Source organism: Ambystoma mexicanum, chromosome 6p (assembly GCF_040938575.1).
Source record: "Ambystoma mexicanum isolate Mex_15411 chromosome 6p, UKY_AmexF1_1, whole genome shotgun sequence".
NCBI classification, from domain to species: Eukaryota; Metazoa; Chordata; class Amphibia; order Caudata; family Ambystomatidae; genus Ambystoma; species Ambystoma mexicanum.
Window position 1 is genome coordinate 100703496 of NC_090935.1, and position 24344 is coordinate 100727839.

General features: G+C 46.4%; 1 protein-coding gene across 2 annotated transcripts in view; it reads right to left on the reverse strand.

Annotated features, from left to right (window-relative positions):
- The window catches only part of GBA2 (glucosylceramidase beta 2), a 470157-nt gene that overhangs the window by 53823 nt on the left and 391990 nt on the right, over positions 1-24344 (reverse strand). For both annotated transcript variants that reach the window (XM_069626781.1, XM_069626780.1), the window contains exons 12-13: positions 19772-19923; positions 10629-10735 (exon numbers count right to left, since the gene is read on the reverse strand). In XM_069626781.1, coding sequence (XP_069482882.1) covers positions 10629-10735; positions 19772-19923 — 259 coding nt within the window. The remainder of the gene's footprint in view (positions 1-10628; positions 10736-19771; positions 19924-24344) is intronic.

Here is a 24344-nt window from a genome sequence, read left to right on the forward strand (position 1 = left end):
GGCTAAGCTCCACATATCTGGTGGAACATGCTCCTTGTGCAGCAAATTGACCAATCGGCTTGAAACAACTCATCTGCAAAGAGAAGACTCGCAAACAATCATTCTCTTTTCATGCACCCACCCCCTGGAACTCTATCCCGGTGCTGCGTCAGAATGCCCCCACAATTCACCAATTTTGCAAATCTCTTAAAACATGGCTCTTCAACAACCTCTGACCAAGGACTAATTCCAATGGACGCACATACTGACGCACAGACTTCACAGTACTGCACTGTTAAAATGATTAGGGTAGAGCACTAGAATTTCCAGATCACTGCGCTGATCATTGTAATAAGTAGACCCTGCTGCCGGTGAGGGGTCCTTAAAATACGGTGCTCTTGCGTCTCAGCGAGGTTTAGAGTGGGTTTGGTTAAGAACCGAGTCACCAGACACTGGCTCCTAGATCTTATTGTTGACTGTGTAATTTATATTGTCACTTCATGTTTAGGGTGATTTATTTACACTCTTAAGCCGACAGGTGTTCTGACCCAACATGGGTCTTTTTCAAAGCTTTGGTGAGAATACAAGGTAAAGTATATATTTGTAGCAATAAGCAACCCAGAGTGGGGGGGAACTGATGTGATTTGGATGCAGATTAAACATTTTCAGGGTGTGTGGGTTGGTGATAGTGGGACATTTGAATATAGGTACGTTGTTTTGATGCATGAGGCATGTTGATTTCATTGCATTGGTGGTTGTGATTGTGGTGACAATAAGTGAACAAAATGTACATCAGATGAGATGGATGAAACAATGGATGAAATTGCAAGTTGTTACAGTATAAGATGTAGGCATAGTTGAATACATAGTTCCAGCAGTGGAAGCAAAACTGCACAACTCAAATGAAGGATAGCACCAAGGAGAAGGAGGAAGGAAGAAAAGAGGTTATGTTCGTAAAGTGGGGTATGAGGACACGGCCTGGTTGGGCCTATGGATTTGTGCGTGGTGTGGGTATGTTCCCTTACCGTGTGTGGTGAGCACATAGATATATGGTAGCGGTGACCTCAGCGTGGGGCTCTGGCTGGTTAACCTGTGGGGAAAAAGTACAGATAACCTATGTATGTGTAGGGACACCCGGCTGTCAAGCATAGATGCTGTTCTCTGCGTGGTGAATATTCGATTGGGGCTGCACCAGGGAGCTATTGAGATAAGATGTGGTGCTGTATGAGCATGTACTGGGAGGGCAACAGGTGGGCCTGTGGCAGAGGGTCAGGATATGGGTTCTCAGAGAACGGTCAGGAGTTTGTTTTTTTGATAGTTTTTTTTATCACATGCTTAATACCACAGTTCAGTTTCAAGACCAGCATGTCGCCCCTGTGCTATCTTCCATTCACATGGTGAATCTTGGGGGGGAGGAGTGGGTGCGGGTCAGGTTGGCAAGGCGTTACAGCGGCTGCTGCAATGTTGCGTACAAATTCAGAATACAGTGGGTATACCATGCCTGCCCAGGTGAAGGTGAGGGCTGGTAAGGGCAACAAGTGGGGCCACCACATGGGAGAGAGGCGGTGGGGGTTGCACGGGACTGTGATTGGTGCGCAGTGAGTAATGGGGAGCATGTAGCGGTAAAAATAAATAAACCGTGCACTTATTTCTTCCTACATGACAAGTGTCATGCATAGGAGGTACATGGTAGAGGCAGGCTGATGCCTGTGTTAATGCTGTAGTCAACTGTCTGGCCAGAAAAATGAAATAAAAAGGCCTGTTGGCACAATTGCTGCATTATGAGGACATTGCGCGATATAGATGTTCTGGGAGGGCAACTGAGCAGGTGATACTAGGCACACACCCACCTGAAAGGCCAGTAATACTGCTGCGTAAAGATGGGCTGTCAAGGCGAGCTTTCGATGCCGGCTGCCATCTTTGAATGCAGAATCAATAGAGGGAGAGGGTTTCCTCTGAGTGGTCAGATGTGTGCTCAATTCTGACTGGTTCAGGGTCTAGCCTATAGGAATGGGCCCCTTGATGACAGTGTAGTGCTGTGTAATGGAAATGATTCTTGATGCATTGTAGTTGTGGCAGAGGACCACATTGTGGGTTGTCTGTATGGAGCCCAAATCTGCCAGTAACGGATACCTAAAGAGGGCAGCAGGGGGGGGGCAGTATTTATGTTGGAGATCCATGTAGAGTGCAGGGAGTGCATGGGTTAATCTGAAGTGTACAAGAGCACTAGTGTGGTGTAGGGGTGGAGCAGCCAGGTTTTGCCAGGAGTAGACTGTGGGAGGAACAATGGTGGGGCATGGGGGTGCGACGAGAGTGTGCAGGATTGGGATGGTGCAGCAACCATCTCTGGAGAAGTCGGTCCAGATAGGTACCTGTAGCGGGAGCTGTGGAAGCCAGGGTGGTGGATGCCAGTTAGTGGGGGGAGCAGGGGTGGGAATTAACCTGGGTGCAGATGGGGAAGGGGATGTGAGTCCAAGGGTGGCATGTGAGGTAGCTGGGCAGTAGATGATAGTCCATAGTGGAAAGTCTCCAGGGGTGTGGCTGTTATGACGTTGTCATGAGTGAGAGAAGGGGGATTAGCGGAGAGGGAGGTGGCTGGAAGGGTCAGTATTGTGAGTGCAAAGAAATATAATTCACAAGAACACATTAAGTTCATGGTCGGTATTAAGACCCTTACTGACATCTATATTTGCATATTAGTCTTGCTTCACGTTGCTTTAGGCTGAGTTCTCGATCTCCTCTTGTGTCACATTTGACTGATTCGAGTCTGATGAATTACATGTCACTTGTCCAGCTGGTGTTTGAATTGACCATGTGTAGCCAGTGCATATCTTGCGTCCTTGGAGCTTAGGAGGCTGAGATGTTCCCGGATTCTTGCGCGTAGTTCCCTGATGGTAATGTTGGGAAGGGGGCGACCCTGTCCCACCGCCCTAAGCACTTTAGAGTAAGGCGAGTGGCCTTCGAAGAACTATGAAGTTCCAGGGGGTACAGGAGTAGGACCCCACCACAATATAATCAGCCCAAATAGTGTAGCCCAGGACATGAGCAAGACTGCCATTTTGTGTAGATGTTAGTGCATTTTGCGTATAGTAACTACATTACACAAAATAGTACATTAGTAACTATAGTTAGGAGACAAGGCCTACACAGCAAATGAGGCATTCCATGCACTGGGCCCAAATTGCGAGATGAGAGAAGCTTCCAGCCATGCCCAAGTTCTCATGAGGACAACCCACACCCCCAACCGCCATAAAGCTCATTCAACGTTCTAACAGTGTTGCAAAAGATGTTTTTCGATTTGAAAGAAATATGCCCTACAAGGCCGCGATCAGAGACCGGCACCTGCTGTGCATGTTACCTCACAAAGTATCACCTGGCAAATCCGCAGGTGACACGAGTTATAGCCCATATTACTGACTAAACTCCACTATCCCTGAATTCCATGGCACCAGGTGACCTTTGACCACTAAACCTAAATTAACAAGTCCTGAATGTTCAAAGAGGACGACAGTGCACATCTTCGAGCTACAATCATGATTTGTATTGCGAGGTGCTGGGAGGGATAAGACATGCATTACTTATCGTAAAAACATTTCTGATGGTTGTATCTGCTTAGATTCACATGCTGTGCATAGTCCAACATCCAGTGGTCACTGCGGAGTATTGCATCTTGTTTTTCGAAAGTCGAAAAGGGGACGTCGACATAGGCTTGTCTGTAACATTATCCCTAAAATAATGTGTAGAGTACCCAAAATCCCTCACACATCGAGGTCCCTCTGTTTATATTTTTTCTGCCATGAGGGAGCCTGATGACTAAGGTGAGTACAGAAAAGAGAGAAAGTAATAAGATGTCTATCTTCCTTCCATCCAAGCGGGGAGGAAGGGTGGGCGCATGTGAATCAAGGCACATACAACCATCAGAAATGCTTTTACGGTAAGTAATGAATGTCTTCTGATGTTCATTAATCTGCTTAGAATCACATGCTGTGCATAGACTAGCGAACAGTACCCGGAGCTGGAGGTGAGTTGTGAGAAGGAACAGTAGAAAAAAGGTGTTTTAGTAGTGCCTCTCCCAGCTGAGAATCAGATCTAGAGTTAGCATCTAGACAATAGTGTTTTGTAAAGGTGTGTACAGAACTCCAGGTTGCCGCTTTCCAAAAGGACTCTAGGGGAACATTTGCAATGAACGCTATGGATGCCCCAGTGCCTCGAGTAGTGTGCACTCTAGGCTTGAAGGGTAGTTCTCTCTTAGCAAGAGTATAACAAAGTGATGCAGCGGACAATCCATCAAGAGATAGTGAATTTGGAGACTGCATCCCCTTCTCTGCCTGCCGCCACTGACACAAAGAACTGATTAGTCTGTCTTAGTGGACGAGTTCTTTCCGTATAAAACATGACTGCCCTGCGCACATCTAATGTGTGTAGGCTCTTTTCCCCCCAAGTTTGAAGGATTTTGAAAGAACGTTGGTAGTTCTATAGACTGGTTGACATGAAACTTAAAAATGAATTTCGGCGCAAACCTAGGGTGTGTGTGTGCGTAGAACCACCTTATCTTTGTGAACTGTTGCAATGGGATCTAAGATAGAGAGCGCTTGTAGTTCACTCACTCTCCTAATGGAGGTGATAGCTATCAAGAAAGCAGTCATAAGAGTGAGATCCTTAAGGGTTGCTTTATGCATGGGTTCGAAGGGGGAGCCCATTAGCCTGGTTAACACAACGTTTAGGTCCCATCCGGGAGCTGGGTTAGATATAGGAGGGTGAATTCTTTTCACTCCCTCCATGAAAGCCTTAATAACTGGAACCTTCCACCATGACACCTTATGTTGAGACGTAGTGTAGGCGGAGAGCGCAGCTAGGTGAACTTTAATAGAATTAAAGACTAACCCTGAGTCCAGCAAAGGAGTCAGGTATAAAGCAATATGAGTGGGAGAGCAGTCAACGGGGTTGATGCTCTTTGAGTTACACCAGATGACAAACCGTTTCCACTTACTAAAGTAGGAGTAACGAGTGTTCGGTTTCCTAGCCTCTCTGAGAATGTCCATGCATCTCTGAAGGAGCTGTAAATGTCCAAACTCTATGACCTCAGGAGCCAGGCTGCCAAGTTCAGGGTCTGTGGGCATGGATGCAGCGTTCGGGCCCTGTCCTGTGACAACATGTTGTATGGGCAGGGCAGTTTCACTGGAGGAGATAGTGACATCTCCATCAGATGAGCGAACCAGGGTTGGCGGGCCCACATGGTGGCCACCAGTATCATGGTAATTAGTTCCTGGTGCATCTTGTGCACTATCTTGTTGAGAAGGGGAGTCGGGGGAGAGGGGGACATAGACAAATTTCCTTGACCATGTTATCCAGAGGCCGTTCCCCTTGGAGCGGTTCTGGGGGTACCTGGAGGCCTAATCTTGGCATTGTGTGTTTTCCAGAGTTGCGAACAGGTCGATCTCTGGGCAGCGCCATTCTGCGAAAACATTGGAGACGATGTCTTCGTGCAATCGCCATTCGTACTCTGCTGGTAGAGGGAAGTCTCTGCTGAGTCCGTCTGCCAGAAGATTGAGTTCCCCTGGTACATGTTGTGATAGCAGGAACATGGGTTTGAGAGCCCACTTCCAGATGTCCTGAGACAGCTTGGATATTCCTGGAGAGTGAGTGCCCCCTTGCTTGTTCAGGTAATACATGGCCCTGGTGCTGTCTGTAAGAATCAGCACAGTCTTTCTTTGTAGGTGTTTCTGGAAAGCCTTCAGGGCTTTGAAGACCGCCAATAATTCCAGCAGGTTTATGTGTTTGGACGCCACACTGGGAGTCCAAACTCTGTGTGCAGTCTGATGGGATATGTGAGCCCCCCACCCAGTGAGGGATGCGTCTGTGATTAGAGTGGCTTCCACTGCAGGGGTGGCGAAAGGTTTCCCCAGCACAAGGTTTTCCTTTGACCACCACCGCAGCGAGAGAACCAAGGCTTGCGAGACCACCACTAGATCGTCCCATTGTCCGCTAGCCTGACACCACTGGCTGTTGAGCCACTCTTGCATTGGGTGCATGCACAGGCGCACGTGAGGGGCCAAATAAATACACAACGGCATCATTCCTAGCAATCGCATGGCTTTGCGTACCGTCACCTTTTGACCGGCTACATATTGGAGGATCTGAAACAGCATGTTTTGGACCCTCACGTTGGAGGGGGAAGACAAGGCCGTCCTTTGTTCGAATTAGAGCCCCTAGGAATTGCTCGACTTGGCTGGAGTCTAGACTGGACTTCTTTTCGTTGATGGAGAAGCCCAGGTGGAACAGGAGGTCTATAGTCTTTTGGGTGTTCATGAAGCATGTTTCGTAAGAATCCCCTGTTATGAGCCAGTCGTCGAGGTAAGGATAGACTGGAATGGACAATCTGCGCTGGTGTGCCGCGGCCACTTCCAGTACCTTCGTGAATACCTTTGGCGCTGAGGCTATGCCGAAGGGTAGCATTTTGAACGGATAGTGTTTGCCTTCTATATTGAACCCGAGATATTTCCTGTGCGCTGGCAACATTGAAATATGAAAGTATGCATCTTTCATGTCCAGTGTTGCCATGTAAACCTCCTGTGTGAGCAGGGGGGATTACTTCCTTTAGATTCATCATCCAAAACTTTTGTGGTTTTACAAATTTGTTCGCTGGGCGCAGATCTAATAAAGGGCGCATGGTTAGATCCTTTTTGGGTACAAGGAAGTACACTGAATAAATACCCTCCTTTACGAGGCATGACCTCTATGGCTCCTTTTTCCAGCAGCAATTCGACTTCCTGAAGGATGGCGAAATGTTCTGGTGATAGACGTCTTCCCCTTGGGGTCTGAATGTTGGGGACCAACTGAATTCGATACAGTAATACAATAACCGTGGGCTATTGTTGACAGTACCCAACAGTCTGGTAATTCCCTCCCATGCTTGCAGAAATGATGTTAACCGGCCCCCGACCGGAGAATCATGCGGGTCATTTGGTGGTGGTAGCTGGGGAGCCTCTAGGAGTGGGGCCCGACCTCTTCCCTTGCCACGGCGTTATCCTCTTTGAGCATACTGTCCACTGGTTCCCTGAGGGGAGGACCAGTTGCTGGCTGACGTGTATTGTTGTTGAGTTTGTCGTTGGCCACGAAAAAAGCGCCTATTGCAATAACCGCGCTTATTAGGGGGTCTTGTCATTTGGTCCAGGGTTTTTAATGTTTTGTGTTCCTTTTTAGCTGTTTCCAGTGCGTCACTCAACCGCCTTACCAAACAAGTTTGAGTCTTCAAGGGGTTTGTTGATGAGGGACGCCTGTGTTTCTGGTTTGAAACCTGAGTTTGAGTCAAGCATGTCTCTTAAGGAGTACACCCTGTACTAGGGAACGGCCAGCCTCTAAGGTGTTCTTGATGATGCTTTGGTTCACCCGAGTACCTTCTGTCACAGTGGCTAATAAGCGGGTTCGCAGGGCTCAGGGACTTCTTGTAGGCCTTCGCGCAACAGTGCCCATTGGGCATCGGCGTAACCAGTCAACTGAGTTGTATTGTTGGCAAAACGCGTGACGAAAGCTGCCGAGGATGTAATCCTCTTTCCTAAGGCATAGAGCTTCTTCCCCTCTTTGTCCGGAGGTGTTTCACTAGTAGATAGCGGAACCCCCGGCCTTTTTCTCATGGTGGTTACTACCAGGGAATCTGGTATGGAATTACCCCTAATATATAAGGGATCAGAAGGTGAGGGGCTAAAAAGCTTCTCGATTCTTGGAATGACACCTCTAAGTAATGCAGGTGTAGATAAAGAGGGAACAAGGTGTCTCTTGATTGAGGCGAGGAGGGGTATGGCTTGGCTAGCAGGAGGCTTTTCCTTGATTATTTTTTCTACAAAATCTACTTCTGGGGTAGTCTCCCCCGTATCAATTTGAAAATGTGCTGCCGCCTTGCGTAGCATTGCGTTAAATGTGGGTTGCTCGTCCACAGGCAAAGGGTCTCTGACAGGCATGGTCTGAGGAGAGGCCAGATCTAAAACATCAGGGTCTGTTGATGCCCCTGGGGACTGCCAGGGCTGTGGTTCACATATGTCGGAGTCTTTGTCAAAGTCCCCTACAGGGGAAAGTGGGGTTTCTCTTCAGTGTGGTCATATGCATCTAATTCTTCCTCAAATGGGTCAAAATGACTTGGGAATTTGGCTCTAGGGTCTTGAGGGAGCACCTCCCTTGGCCTTTTAGGTGAAATGTGTTCAGAAGTGGACACAAACCTATCTATCTTCAAATCTTTCTCTAGTCCACTGGGATGATCCAGAACGGTCTAGTGGCGGAAAGGTTTGCTCCTCCGCCTCTAGGTGTCAAGATCTCTCCCATAAAGTGGGGGATATACCCTCGTCGCCCTCAGAGAAACCTTCTCGTGGACCCGACGATGGGGAGCATGCACATGTGAGTAGATTCTTGTCGAGCGATAACTAGGGAACAGATGCATTGAAAAGTGTGAGTGGTATGAATATGTGGAGAGCAAGGTCGTTGATGTGACGTGGGTGTGGTTTTTTGTTAGTTCTTATTAGTGTGTGCATTGTAAAGATTATTTTGGTAAGGCATTATAAGGTAAGGAAAATATAAGGCAAGCAGACCCTCTTTCGGAAGGGGAGGGAAGGTGGTATCATGATAAAATATATTATTTAAAGGAGGAGTGTGGAAATAAAAGTAATGATCTTGTATAGGGAGTAGGACTGGATAAGTAGCCATTGTTATTTTAGCTTGTCATTTTGGTTCATTTGTGTTTTAATAGATGAAGAGTGGGCTCTAGGAGGAGCATTAATTGTGTGTGTCGCAGTGTGGCATTTGATAGTTGTGCGTGGGGGACAGAAAAAGGTGGGAGTGGGGGTTGATTTTCTTCTCTTTTGTTGTTATTTTGTCACAAGCAGGGGCAGAAAGCGAGGCATGTTAGCAGGGATTTGCGGGGACATTAAGACATAGAAAGCACCAGCATGGGGAAGAAACACTGATAGCATACACATACATGTCCCTGCCACTGTAACGTGACAGGGTGGAGAAATACCATAAGCAGTGAATTACAGAGACAGGATGAGGGGTGATGTCCTGCCCATGGCCAGAGTAGGGCTTCCACAATAAGAGCATCTCGGAACTAATGTCCACATTTTTTGTAGATTAAGTATAAGGGGGAAACAGCTACAGAAATGAAAAAATATTTTAGACCTCTGTCGAATGTTTAAGGACACAGACAACCACGGGGACGGAGAGGGGGCACAGATACATCAAGATGACAAGTGCAGGAGGGGAGAGGTAGAGTGTGGGTCGCCAGCGGATTATATCCCTTGACAGCGTGTCCCGCAGATAGGTTCACAAATCCTCTTATGCCTCCTCCATTCAGGAGGGGTAGGGGGGTCGACTGTTGTAATCGATGCAGCCGGATGGTGTAGAGCGGCATGTCCCAACAATGAAGCGGATATGTCCTCAAAACAGCCATGGCAGCCATTTTCAAAGGGAGCAGAAAGCTCAGTTGTTAAGGCAATTTTCAGCATCTGCCTCCTCCTGCACAACGGAACGTTGCAGGAGGGGGCCAGTTGCATATTTCCTAGTTGAAGAGAGAACGAACAGGGGCCCAGACAGGCTAAGAGCCTTATATGGGAGTCAGGCTGCTGGAATCGATGGAGCCGGATGGTGTAGAGTGTGGCGTCCCAGCAATGAAGCGGCCTCGATGGCCTTGAGCAGCCATGGCGGCCATTTTCAAAGGGAGCAGAAAGGTCAGTTATTAAGGCAATGTTCAACATCTGCCTCCTCCTGCAGAGCAGATTATAACTACTTATCGTCTTTTTAGAAAGATATGAAAACGTTTACTCTTCATCACCCCCTTTTCTTCCCCCTGTTGCAGAACATTCAGGTCCATCTGCAGCTAGATGTTGTTGCTCTCTGCTCAGAACCTGAGCATGATATCTGCGTTACAATTTACCAAATCTAAATCCCTCACTGTTCACACACCCTACATTAACACACCATTCAAAAATTCACACAAAGTCATACATACGCGCGCACACACACACACACTAAGTTCCTTTTGACATCTCCACACACGTCAATCGAGGCACAAGTGAGGCGTCCGGTGCATCACTTAATCGCTTCCTCTTCTGGCTCTGAATCAGGCCTGCAGGGGCCAGATGTCCAATGCCCATTCAGCTAAATAAATGCTATGTTAAACAAAGCCTTACTGTCTTTTATACTGTTGTACGCAAGATAGTGCAGGGTGCCGACTGCCTCCAGCCTTGATTCATGTACAGCACTCTTCGGAACATTTACCAGTCATTTCATTTACAAACAATCAAAATACATGTAGACACTTTGCAACTGCAAAGACTCCATTTGCATTATGTAATGCAAACTGAAAGGGAAATACAATATTTTATTTTGGGAACCGGAAGGTTACCAAAATTAGGGGCATGCACCCTAGATTGTGTTTACCTGGTATTAATTCATACACAACTTTATATGAAAAGTAGATTTTCAGAAATGTGTTGACAGTCCTTTCCACTCTTAAGCCTGAAGGCTTAACTGCTCTTCCAGGTACCAGTAGGAGTCTGGATTATTGTATGGGAAAAACCTGCCTACCACTACAGGTTGGTCTTTGTAATCCCATACGAGAGCCCAGCAATGACTTGATGTCCCCTCTAGCTCTCTCTACTTACCTTGGCCCAGACACCACCCATCCGTCATAGGTTTGATCAGCAGTACCAGAGTTCTCGATAAGTCCATCACCATCCGTGTCAAACTTCAACTCTGACTCCATCACAGCCTGTGAGGGCGACACATGAGGAATGGAGTGAGCAAAGCCACAGGGGATTGGAGAAGAGCATACACAGAAGCACAGGCGAGACATGCTGTTCAACATTGCATGGAGGACCGCAGTTTGGAGGCAACAGATGGCATCAGAGGAGTTCAAGAGGGACCTTCAAAAGCAAATCAAGATTATGTCAGAAAGGAGGAAAGGGAAGTATGGACAGGACATTAGAAGAAAGAATGGATGGAGGAGTGGGGAGACCTTCGAACATAAAAGACATCAGCAAGGATAACAAGGCTGTCTTCCAAGACTCAAAGTATATTTTGCAAAGAGGTGGTTGCAAAAATGAGACATCAGAAGAATGCAGTGAGAGGAGAGTGACAGTTAATACATATTGCAATCAGCAGCAAGATGCATATAGGAGCATACATGGGACATCATAGGGGTGCCGGAGGGGTGTCTTCATAAATGGCATGACAAATATGTGACATAAAAGAAAAGGGAAAATTAGAGTGGGAGGGACATCTTCAAACAGCATGAAGACTATTTAAAATTCAAGAACAAATAGGTCTTCAAAGATTGCACGAAGAAAGGAGGTGAGGGAAGCATGAAGAGACATCAGAATAATGTATGGATATAGGGGTGTGGGGGAATGCAAAGCAATCCAGAGACATGGGACAGTGTCAAGTTCAGGTGGGCCAAAGACAGCATGAAGAATATGTCTGCATAAATGAGGTAGCATGAATAGAACATAAGAAGAATGCAGGGAGGGACAGCTAACAAATTTAACAGGTGTCAGCAAATGTAACCTAGGAGCAGAAATGGGACACCATTGAACAGCAGGAGTGGAGGATGCATGTCACATCTAAGGCGTGAAGGATGGACGTCTTGAAACAGAGCATGAAGACTGTGCAGGTTTACAATAAAGAACAGGGAGCATGCACGGAACATCAGAAGTGTGGGATGTGGGTCTACAAAAACGGTGTTAGAACCAATTTTCTTATTGCTGCTTTCCCACCATAGACAACTATGGAACCTGACTTGACGTTTGAAGGTAAGTAAAAGCCTTTTTGCTTTACTTCCCGTAGCGGATCCTTTTGGAGAGGAGCATCTCGCTGAAGACCCGGAACTCATCATTGCAGCCATCCAGAATGGTCTTCTTCAAACGTCCCGGTGAACCGCTACTCCTTTGCTAATCTCCAGAAGGCCTTTGTCAGTGCTTTGACCCCCTGGACCGGTGGAAGAAACCAGTCTCATCCCCTGCTCAAGGATGCAGCCTTTGAAAGTCTTCAGAGGTGCCCTGGGACCATCCTATGGGCTGCCGGCTCCCACCTGGGCCCATCCCACCTAGGCCACTTTCCTGCATCGGTCACCATCCTGACATCAGCCCTGGGACTCTGCAGACCCTTGGCTTGTGGAACAAGGTCTCCCCATACAGTTGAAGCACTCCACCACCAAGAGGGGCTTTGCAAATCCAGCTTAATAATTTCTCCCATGAGGCTCCCCTGCCGTCGTACGATCACATTGGTTATTGGGTTCTCCCAACTGTATCCTGTCCTAGGAGTCCTCCAACGTCATCGACAATGTGGTGGTCCATTCCTCATTGTGCCAGCAACCATCTCAACAGAGTACAGAACCGCCGGATTTAAATCCTATAGCCGAAAGTGACTTCTGCAACTGCAACCCCATGGCCTCTGAAAACAGAACCAAGACATCAAGAAAGTTGGCTAAGCAGATTTAGGAGCACCAGAAGTCGTTCCAGAGAAAATAGAGTACAGGGGTTGAGTTAGCATGCCAGTTCCCCCCCCCCACCTCCACAGGTTTTAATGGGCGCAAAGTCCTAACCGTACCTCTCGGTTGGTGGAGTTATTGTCAAGGATTCCCCCCACTGGCCTTCCCCTAAGGTTGAGGAATTGGGAGAGGACCTCCAAAAGCTTTGCTTCCTTCGTTCCTACTACTTTGAGATACTTACCACTTCCTGTTGGCTTTGCCATCACTTGTTCAGCCTACTTCAAAGACTCATAGCCTCTTGCAAGGGTTCAATTTGGACTTGTGACTTTTAGAGCATCTGCCCATCTCTTCTAGCAAGGGAAGGACTTTCAAAGTTAAAGGCCTTACTTTTTTTATAACTCCTTTTACTTTTTTGCAAATTGGGTTAATACTTTCCTTATCTTCACTTGTTTTTCTATACTACAGTGTTCTACGTTATGATCTTATGGTGTTTAAAAGTAAAGTGCTGGTGCCCTGTAGCCAGAGCACCCTAACGTGCATGTACATATGTTAGAAGAACAAGTTACTTACCAACTGTAACGTTCTTCGATTGGATGTTCCTCCCACGTATTCCTCATCTTAGATATATCCTTATCTTTAGCTTTTCTGCTTCGGAAAAAATGTTCTCTCCACCAGTGGGCGCTCTGCCCTCGGCGGCGGCGATGTCCCTCGGCGGCATCCCTCGAGCGCCGACGTCATCTGCTGTATAAATGCCTCGAGGCGCGCCCTTTGGCCTCTGTTCTGTTTTTTTGTATATTGTAGACAATGGATTATAGATAATAGCATGCCTCTTTTGACCCAAGCTTTAAAGGAACTTGAGTGTAAACCACGTAAACTGTACTGTTGGGTAGGCTGGGAGGGTCGATGAGGAATACGTGGAAGGACCATCCAATCGAAAGAATGTTACAGTTGGTAAGTAACTTGTTTTTCAAATGGATTGTGTCCTCCCACGTATTCCTCATCTTAGACTCCCAAAGCAGTTTTGTATAGGAGGTGGGAGCACAGAGATATCAATGATGTACAGAATGAAGTACTGATTTAACAAAGAGATCTCCCTGTGAAGAAGTCGAATCTAGGGCATAGTGTTTTATAAATGTGTGCATGGATGACCAAGTGGCTGCTGTGCAAATATCTTGCACTGGTACACCCCTTTGAAGTGCTGTTGAAGTTGCCATGCCCCTGGTTGAATGAGCCCTCAGCCCATCTGGAGGATCTTTCCCAGCAAAACTAGAACATTCAGTTATTGCCAAAAATATTAATCTAGACAACGTTTGCTTAGTCACTGCCAGCCCCAATTTACGGCCAGCGTATCCCACAAATAGTTGGTCACACTGATGTAATCTTGCCGGTCTTGAAATACATAAACTAACAGCCCTCCTAGGGTCTAATCTATGTAGCCTTTCCTCCTCCTTACTTGCGTGAGGGGGAGGGTAAAAAGCAGGCAGTGTTATTTTTTGTGACAGGTGAAAATCTGAGACAATTTTTGCCAAAAAAAGAGGGTTTGACCCTAAGAACAACTTTATCTTTGTAAAAGACAGTGTGAGGAGGCTCGCTAGAAAGTGCCTGCAACTCACTTACCCTGCGGGCTGATGTAATTTGCACAAGTAGTATGGTTTTTAAAGTACAGAGCCTTAATGGACAAGAATGTAAAGGCTCAAATGGGATGCATGTGAGGAACTTTAATACTAAGTTTAAGTCCCACACAGGTACTTGAAACACAATATTAAGACCTTTAAGAATTGTGTAATCAAAAGGTATTTTGTAGTAAGATTCTTCCTCTGAGGAGTGCTTAAAGATGGATAGCGCTGCTAAATAACCCTTTATCGTGCCAACCTGGAGCCCCAGATTGGCCAAGTATAGTAGAAAAGACAGTATTGTGGGAATATTACACTGAAAAGGGTCCACATTCTTATCCCTGCACCAGTTACTGAACTTGTTCCAACGACACTGGTACTGAGATTTAGTTTCTGGCCTTCTGGCCGTAAGCAAAATCTCCATAACGTCATCTGGAAGGTCCCAATCCTTGTATCTCAGCCTCTCAGAAGCCATGCATGAAGGTTGAGTGTTTTGACCTCTGTATGGAGAACTCGACCTTCCTCTCGTGAGAGCAGGTCATCTCTTTGTGGAAGACGTATTGGAGGGCAGATGGACATATCCAGAAGGTCCGGGTACCACATTCTCCTGGCCCAATCGGGGGCAATTAGGATCATGGCTTTGCTGAACCTTCTTAGCCTCCTGATTACTTGAGGGATCATGGGGACTGGAGGAAACACGTACAGAAGCGGAAAATCCCAGTCCACCATGAACGCGTCTCCTCGAGCTCCTCTCAGAGGAAATTCCCTTGAGCAGTACAGTTTGCACTTCCGGTTGACCTTGGTCGCGAACAGATCCACTTGAGGGGTTGCCCAAAGGGAGAAGATCTCGTGAAGGACTTCCTGAGCTAGTTCCCATTCGTGCGAGACTGTGATCTGCCTGCTCAGAGCATCCACCGCTGTGTTTTGCTCTCCGGCTAGATGAACTGCCGACAGAGAAATCCCTTCTTGTATTGCCCAGAACCAGAGCTGCATTGCATCTCTGCACAGTGGTAGTGACCCTACTACTCCTCTCTTGTAGAGGTAGTACATGGCCACTGTATTGCCCGTCATTATCAGGACATGCTTTTCCCGCACAGAGGGCAGAAAGGCTTTCAGCGCTAGTCTGATTGCTCTCAGCTCCAATAGGTTGATGTGTAGTTTGTACTCAGACGGAGACCAAAGACCGCTGATTGTCAAATCGTTGGCATGAGCTCCCCCACCCTGCAAGTGAGGCGTCCGTCACTACCATTATCTCCGGCCAAGGTTGCCAAAACGTTTCTCCCTTGAGCATATTGTCGTTGCAAGTCCACCATCGAAGATCAGGCGCCACTCTGGCCAGAACTTACAAAAGATCTGACATTTCCCCTGAAAATTGGGACCATTGAGTCCTGAGGGCCCACTGGTGGGATCTCTTCCTCAATCTGGCTTCAGGCACCAGAAAAATGCAGGATGCCATAAGACCGAGCAACCTCAGAAAATTGAAGGCTGGAAGATACTGGGCATTCTGGAATTTTGTTATCTCCAGAATGTGGTCAGCTCTCTCTTCGGGAGGCAAGGCTTTCCCCGAGCAAGTATCCAGGACTGCTCTGATAAACTGGAGCTTCTGTGATGGTATCATATTTGACTTTAAGTTCAGAGAAAATCCCAGTCTGTGAAGGAAGTGGCAGGTCTTGGTAAGCTGCTCCTGGGCTTGTTCGGGGGAGCATGCCCTTATCATCCAATCATCCAGGTAGGGGTAGACGTGAATCCACCCTCTCCTGAGACTCGCTGCCACTACCTCCATCAACTTGGTGAAAACTCTTGGGGCGGATGTCAACCCAAAAGGCAGAACTCGAAATTGATAGTGAGAATTGCCAATCGCGAACCTCCGGTACTTCCTGTGTTTGAGCACATGGCATGGCTTACTTTCGTTGGCACATGAAAGTAAGCATCCTGAAGGTCCAATGATAGCAACCAGTCTTGGCGTTGGAGAGCCTGAAGGATTCGAGAGAGTGGGACCATCTTGAACGTGTCCTGCCTGAGGAACTTTTTCAAGTTTCTCAAGTCCAAGATGGGTCTTCATCCTTTGTCCTTCTTTGGTATGAGGAAATATGGGGAATACCAACCCTTGTTCCTCTGCGCTACAGGTACATGCTCTAATGCACCTTTCTGTAGCAGGGTTAGGAATTCCTGCAACAGGAGTGGGTCTGGATGTTTGGCAGAGTTGTATTCCGGCGGGTGATTCTGAGGTTTCTTTTGAAAAATAAGGCACTAACCCTGGAATACTGTTTCCAGTGCCCAAACATCTGAAGTAATGACTCGCCGTTCTTCCAGATGCTGCGAGATCCTGCCTCCCACCGGGGTCTTGTGGGTCAAAACCTCAGAGTGCCTTTGCAGCAGCTGCAGCAGCAGCTGGAGGGACAGTTGCCGTTACTGGGACAGATCCAGTACCTTTTCCTCGCCTCCCTTTCCAAATGAGGAATAAAATCGAAAGGGACGACCACTCCAGGAAGATTAGTCTGTGTAGGGGCGTTGTTGAGGTTGTCGTATAGCGGCACTGAGTGATTTTGCTGCTGCTTTGGAGGTGTGCAGCTTCTCCAAACTTTCATCCGCCTTGCTGGCGAACAACCTCGAGCCGTCAAATGGCATATTAAGAAGTCTTGCCTGCACATCCTCTGCAAAACCTGACTTCAACAGCCACGAAACTCTACGTGGCACCGTACTAGACGCCATGGACCTACTGATACTGTCAGCCATGTCCAAACCTGATTGAAGGCATTCCCGCAAAGCCTCCTTTCCATACCTTACTATGAACAGGAAACCATCCCGTTCCTCACCTTTAGGGATGTGTTCAGCTGCCGCTGTCAAACAGTCCCACAGGATGTGCATTTGTGGATTTTAATGCCATGCTCCCTGACGAAAAAATCTTTCGGGACCATTCATCGATCTTATCATCCCTATCTGGGGGAATTGTAGGATATTCCATATTCCTGGTAGAAATAGCTGCTTGAACTACAAGATTCTCAGGTGTTGGGCGTTTACTCAAATATTCAGGATCTGAAGAACAGGGCCTGTATTTTGAAACATTTTTTATCTACTGCTGGTAGGTGTTAATGAGGCGTCGGGGAAGATTCCCCGGACGACACCCTCTATGATTTCTCATCGGATTTTCTTGTCTTAGATCTTCCCCAGTCACTTTTTGTATGAGCAGGGGCATGGCCTTCGCTAGACTTTTTGAGCGGGTCTGGCCGCATTCTCAAAAATCTTTAGCATAGATGTTCTGAAGGCTTCCCACTTTCCTGGGGAATCATGTTTGATGGACATGTGATAACTTCCTCAGACGACATCGAGGAAGAGCAAGACCAGTGCCAGCTTTTCTTCACCTTTTTTGAGGAAAAGAGGACTTCCTGGATCTACTCCGGAGTAGACTCAGGGTTTTCCCATGCAGTGTTCACCTTCCCTTTGTAGAGCTACGTGAAAAGGAAGGATGGGATCTTGTTTCAGGTCCCTATGAAAGGATGTCAGTCATATCATCCTCCTGATAAATAGGTTAATTTCTGCTCCACCCCACAAATTCAGTTACCCTGTTCATTAACTTTCTATAACCTGCATCAGCATGCTCAGCTGGGTCAGGCTTTTCCAGCCAGTTCAGGCTTTTCAAATTCATGTTCTGGAGATGTGTCCAGATCACTTGCTGACTGCAAGCACTCATATATCTGCCATTTTAGATTGAGGGTCAATCAACTCCTCAGGGACTTGTTTTGTTTCAAATTTCACTCCTGAAGGTGAAACATCATCTTCTGATGAACCTCCCTCATAAATGGAGGACATGGTTCCAAAGAAATCCTGCCTATTTTCAGGGTGAAATAATTTCTCAGGTGGCATAGATTTCAACAAAGATGTCGATTTTGCAACAGGAATGAACGAAGACGTCGACAAGGGCATCGACGTTAAATGCATTGCCTTTGATATCGTCGAGGTAACCTTCGACACTTTCGAAGGAATTGTCGACGCCGTCGACACCGTTGAAGGAGCCTTCGACACCGTTGGCTGTGCACTCGACTTAACCTTTTTGGAATGGTTTGTCGACACCCTGGAAGTCTTCGATGAGCCATTTTATCGAGTACTACCCCCGATTTTTGCACCGGTAGGTGTTTCTTATGAGGCATCGGGAAAGATTCCCCGGACGACACCCTTGGTGATTTCTCGTCGGATTTTCTTGTCTTAGATCTTCCCCTGTTACTTTTTGTATGAGCAGGGGCATGGCATTCACTAGACTTTTTTGGGCGGGTCTGGCCCGCATTCTCAAAAATCTTTAGCATACATTTTCTGAAGACTTCCCACTTTCCTGGGTAATCATGTTTTGACGGACATGTGACAACTTCCTCAGATGATGTCAAGGAAGAGGGAGACCAGCGTCGTCTTTTCTCCGCCTTTTTCCAAGAAGAGGACTTCCTTCATCTACTCCTCGACCTAGACTTTTTAGGTTTGTGACGCTTTAAAGCAGACTCAGCCAAGTCTCTTTTTTTCCCCTTTAAGAAAACTTTAAGGACTCCTCCCCCCCGCCAGTTTACCTCTCCGTTCCTTTAATGCTTTATGGGTCATCAACTGACAGAAATCGCACTCGTCTATACAGTGGTTGGAACCGAGGCACCAGAGGCAATTCCGATGGGGTTCAGGCAGCGACATTTTGCTCCCACATTTCTGGCATTTTTTTAATCCAGTCTTCGGCGTGGAAGGATTTGATGACGACATTTTCACAAACTGAATCACCGTTTTCTCGATCCGAAGGAAGGCTAACGGAAAAACGGAATGGAGGCCAAACCAGTGCGGCTTAAGGCTTTTATACAGCGGATGACATCGGCGCTCAACGGATGCTGCCGAGGGACATCGACGCCGCAGCCTCGAGCAGAGCGCCCTCTGGTGGAGAATTGTTTTTTTTGAAGCAGCAAAGCTGAAGGTAAGGATATATCTAAGATGAGGACTATGTGGGAGGACACAATCCATTAGAAGTGTCTGTTTAGTGATTTACTTATCTGGGATTTTTGATTATATAATTTGTCCAAGACCTAAAGAAATATAACTGATTGCTCTGTGTGTGCTTAACAGAACCCTTCACCAATCTTCCGCTCTCTCAAGTCCAAGCCTTTACTGCTCAGTCACACTACCTCGATAGAGTTTGGCTAGGCAATGGTGTCCTTCCCTGTACATTAGAATGGGGTGGCCCCTCAGAATCTGGCCACCGGGTCGATTCTGAAAATCCATCGAAACAAACAGCATGAAGAAAACGTATGCTTATGGGGCAGGGATCACACACAGGACACCAGAAGCAAGCTGTACGGACAGCTTCAAACACTGCATGAAGAACATGTTAACCCAAAGAACAGAGAGAACGCACAGGATATCGGAGGCATCTGGGAGGATACCTTCAAAGACAGCATGAAGACTAGGTCATCTTAAAGAACATGCAGCATACACAGGACATCAAAGATGCGAGTATGTAGGTCTTCAAACAAGTGCCGAAAACATGTCAGCTTAAAGAACAGGGAGCATGCACAGGACGTCAGGTAAGTGTGGCTTTAAACAAGAGGAGTGCATCCGCTAGTGTATGTGGGGAACATTAAGGTGGCCCAGTGGTCAGTGTCTTGTGAATGGACTATGAAAAACAGCCCGGCCAAGCCCCACAGTCCTGGTCTGCTATCATTATTCTGAGCAAGTATTACTTTACCTGGCAGACAGGCCACATGTCCTGCAGGTAGGTCGAATTCTTGGTGAGGTAGTAGTCTCTGTAAACCTGAAGAACAAACTTCAAGTTCAGATCCCTCCAGTTGGCTGTGTCGTGGATCAGGTAGGCATTCAATCTCACCCAGGGCTCATCACCTGCAGACACAAACATTTCAGGTGACACTTCACAGATCTGCGTTCGCAGCTCCTAAGCATGGCTATCATTACCATAACTTGGTTTCTGACTTCTCCCAGGAGGGAATTCAAGGAGCTCTCCCAAACATGCCCTGACAACAAGGCAATATATTCAACATGATGCATAAAGATGCATTAATTGTATTCATGAATATACAGGATATCCTTGATTTTCACGATGCAATTAGTGCATCTTTATGTACCATGTTGAATAGATCCGTATGTGTATTCTTTCAGTGCATTTATGTGTACTCTCTTGATAAACAATTTGTATGCAAGACTTTTGAATATACCTTGGACGTGAGTTGGCAGATTAAGTTTCATATATATATACACACATGTTTTACAATATTTGTGTTGTCCTTGTTTATCTACTGGGCAATCATTTAGTGTTGTTATTGGTAGCATATTTGCACCATATAAAGTGTCTTAGGATTAAAGGTTGGATTTGTATCCACAATGTATTTAAGTATGCTAATAAATTAAATCAATCCCTGCTGGGAACACTCTGTTGTGTTACATGTTCTCTCCAGTTCCCACCAGTGTTGGAGTAACTCCCTTTGGCTTATATGCACAGAAAAAGACGCCTTCCTGAAGACTAATCTTGATGAAGCTTCGCTGGTCCCTGCACTCTTCTAAGGCCTGCCGGGATGGAGAATCTCTGTAGACACAGGACTTCTTAAAGCGATCAGAGGGAAATGAAGAATTGGTTGACTGTTCCCTTGACCCAGCGAGTACAGCCGAGTTGCAAGCTCTCATGACTAACCCGCTCCCTGGAAAACTGCTGACCTGTACCTGTGCTGTCTTTCCATAATGTGGAAGCAATGGACATCAAGAGCACTGGTAACCAGCCGAGCCATGGTCTGTTGCTGCTATTCGAAACAAACAGTAGAAGTACAAATAACTAAAAAGTAACATTAGTTCAGAGAGTCAACCTCACTTGCATTGGAGGTGAACCTTTATCGCAACATATCTCAGTTACATTTTGTAGACCTGTGCACCAACAGCCAATGGTTACAATAAGGTGAAGGCACCTGACCCACAAGAATCCCAATGCTTGGATTGCCTTTAGAAAAGGGGCTGAGACGATGCACTTTAACAGCATCCACTGTAAGCATTTATGTGTTCTTGTAACTCTTAATCATCTAAAAGATACAATGCAAATTGACATCCTAAAACCTCCCATCATGAGCACTTGCTTCTTTTGGTTCTTAAATATCCAATCGCACAGCGTCACAGTATCAATACTTATTTAACTAAGTGGGTCCTACGACCCACCTTCCACCCGCCGTCACGTAATCTCCTAGTCAGACATTTCTTACGTACTCCGGTGGTGAGTTGCAAGAACGCTCTATCTTGCTATGTTAGGTTGGCAAACTGATCGGGGCTGGGCTGGCGCAGCCGCTGCACACGAGGTGGTAGAGTGCGTTCCCATAGGCTCGCTGCTTGCATCAGGGTGCGGTATTCCACTCACGAAGGTGCTACTGATCCCCGCTTCTAAAAAACCCCAGGCAATGCTGGTATTAATATCTGCACAAAACTCAGATCTAAGCTCTCTGGCAATCTTGCCTAAACCTGTTTTTTTTAATAATCTGAAAGCCATGAAGAGCATAACATGGTAACCACTTCTTTTACACCCATTAAAAGTATTGAATAGTATGTCCCAGGCTGAACAGGAAAGTGTTTGAAAAGGCAAGCACAAAGCCTGTCAAGTGAAACAAAGACGTTCCTGAATGTACAAACTGGAGGGTCCAGAGGACAGCAGTCGGGTAGAGCCGCAGCCAAAAGCTACGCAGCGCATTACCTTTCTGTATAACTGGAATGTTGTGGAAGCTCATACAGGAATCTGTTGAATTCCCACATGTAGAAATGCTACAAGTCACATTTATAGAAGCAGAAGACTCTCCCAATTAACCAATGTAAAGTGATCTCGGCACAGAATTTTGTTAAAAAGCAGGTTCCAGGCTCTTTAAGATTTCTTCAGGTAAGTTTATTTCCAGGTTCTTAGTTACATATCCACATGAAGACAAAGGACATAAGCTGTGACAACACCGGCTCCCATCACCCAGGGCCAGCCAGCTGTAACCGCCTCTACACAGAACACTCACTCAGAATATTCCATCATCCACACATAAACATTCCACATGACATCTCAAGCTACCTCACCTCAGACAGGCACAATAAACACACCTCCCTCCTTTACTAAACCATACATGCACAAAACAAGTCACATACCAGAACAACTCAACTACCACCTTCCAAGATATACACACACGTAACACTCAACTGGCAGACAGACACTTCCACAGCCAAACCCAACCATCAAAACATCACACCCTGACAAACTATATTCCATGTACCAATAACAAAATACTGTAATACATCTGCCTGTTCCTGCCACAAACAAGCAACTGGGCTCTCACCCCAGGACCTGGCCAACCCTGAAACTGGGCTACTTCACCTACATTCCTGAACAACCACAAGACTGCTACACCTCCTACCACCTGCCCCCGCCTACAACAACGTGGGTGTCAAGGCTGCCACCGTGGAACCCCAGCAGGCCTCTAGACTGCCACTCTAGAGAACTGAGACCTCAAAGCCTCCAAAAAGACAATCACAACCTCACTCCAACAGGGATTCACAAAGTGGAAACATACAACATCACTGAGATCACAAACACCCATGGTCTTAATACCATACTCATTACACCAGACCAGGATGTACAAGCCTTCCAAACACATTGGGGGCGGTGGCCACACACTCCCAATGCCATCAATGACTGGTAAAAACTAAACGGTTTTATAGCAAGGAAAACCTCCTTACACAAAAAAAGCTGTTGAACCCATGGATACAACTGAATCCACAATAAATACCACAAGTAACATAGAAAACAATTTACTCATCATCTCAGGACTTACCACACTCAATACCGACGGGTCATTACCAGGCGTCCCCAGCTATCCCCTTACCACCAGCTACCTACTGTCCAATGTGATGAGAAGGATAGAAAAAACCCTAGAGGAGGCGCTACCTCCCTCACAGAACAACCTCATTGCTGTTAAACCTTTACCAGAATCAGGTAACCCCTATAACCAGACCAATCCCCGCACATGAAATTAGAAAATCCTAACATCCTTAATTGAAAGAGTCGAGGCGCTACCTCACTCTAGAACAATCGCATGGGTGTTCAACTTTTACCACGACGGGTAACTAACCAAACCAAAACAATGTAAGGAAAACTATATACACCACTGACATTACCCAAACAATTCAAACCATGCATTTCACACTGCAACACTTCCATGCTGAATGTGAGTTCACCCAATACCCAACACTCACTGACTCTCTCCAACCTATCTGAGTCAGATTCATCATACATGCATTCCAAAGTCATAGAATGCTGCAACCATATGCTGTAAACAATACATAAACCGCATTGAAAACATTTGTGCACATTTGAATACAAAACCATGTTGCTCATACTAAGTAAAATCCACAAAACTATACTTTTATGAACTAAAATGTCCATAGCCATTTGTAGGCTCTTAAGCGAACCTATGAGTCCATAGCCATTTACACAGGCTCTACTGACATGTGCAATATAGCTGAAAATCCTTAAAATGATTAAAGCTATCACACTCATACACATACCACCCATCTTAAACTAACAGCAACGATTTATGCACATTAGTGTCCATGTGCCATGGTGCTTGGCACTCGAAACCTGCAATTCCTCAAAAGAATTATGCTAAATACCCTTCAATACAACATATTACCACACTATATTGTCACCGTTTCACTTACCCATTTACATAACAGAACAGCGCTGTTTAAGATGCATGTATATCTTCTATAAACACAAACTCATTTGCATCCTCGCAGTGCCCCCATTCTACAGATTCACATCGCACCAAGGCACTCACCATCCTGCACATGCAAAATGCTCCGTCAGTTTTAAATAGGTATATTAAAGTTCCAAACTACCCAACATTATGGCTGTTACTCTCTGCACAAGCCTATACCCCACCATACTGTCATGACCTAAAAATGTCACCTTATTTGTTGGCCGCTACCTGTCGCCTCACTAACTGAGACGGAGCGGCATGCCAGCATCACAATTCGCCGAAAATATCTCTTTTACCAAGCAGAGACCACAGCATTTGGCACCTAAACAAACCATGTCTCTTGGATCCAATTCGTATCATAGGGTTCCCATTGTTCATTCCTGCCTTAATATAGCTGCACACATATTTTGCTTCCTTCCTTCTAAGACACATGTCTTGCCAAACGTCAGATTCCTTAACCCTTTAAGTGCCAAGGGCGAGGTATCTCGTCCTTGACAGTGCACACGCAGTGCCAAGGACGAGATAGCTCGTCCTTTT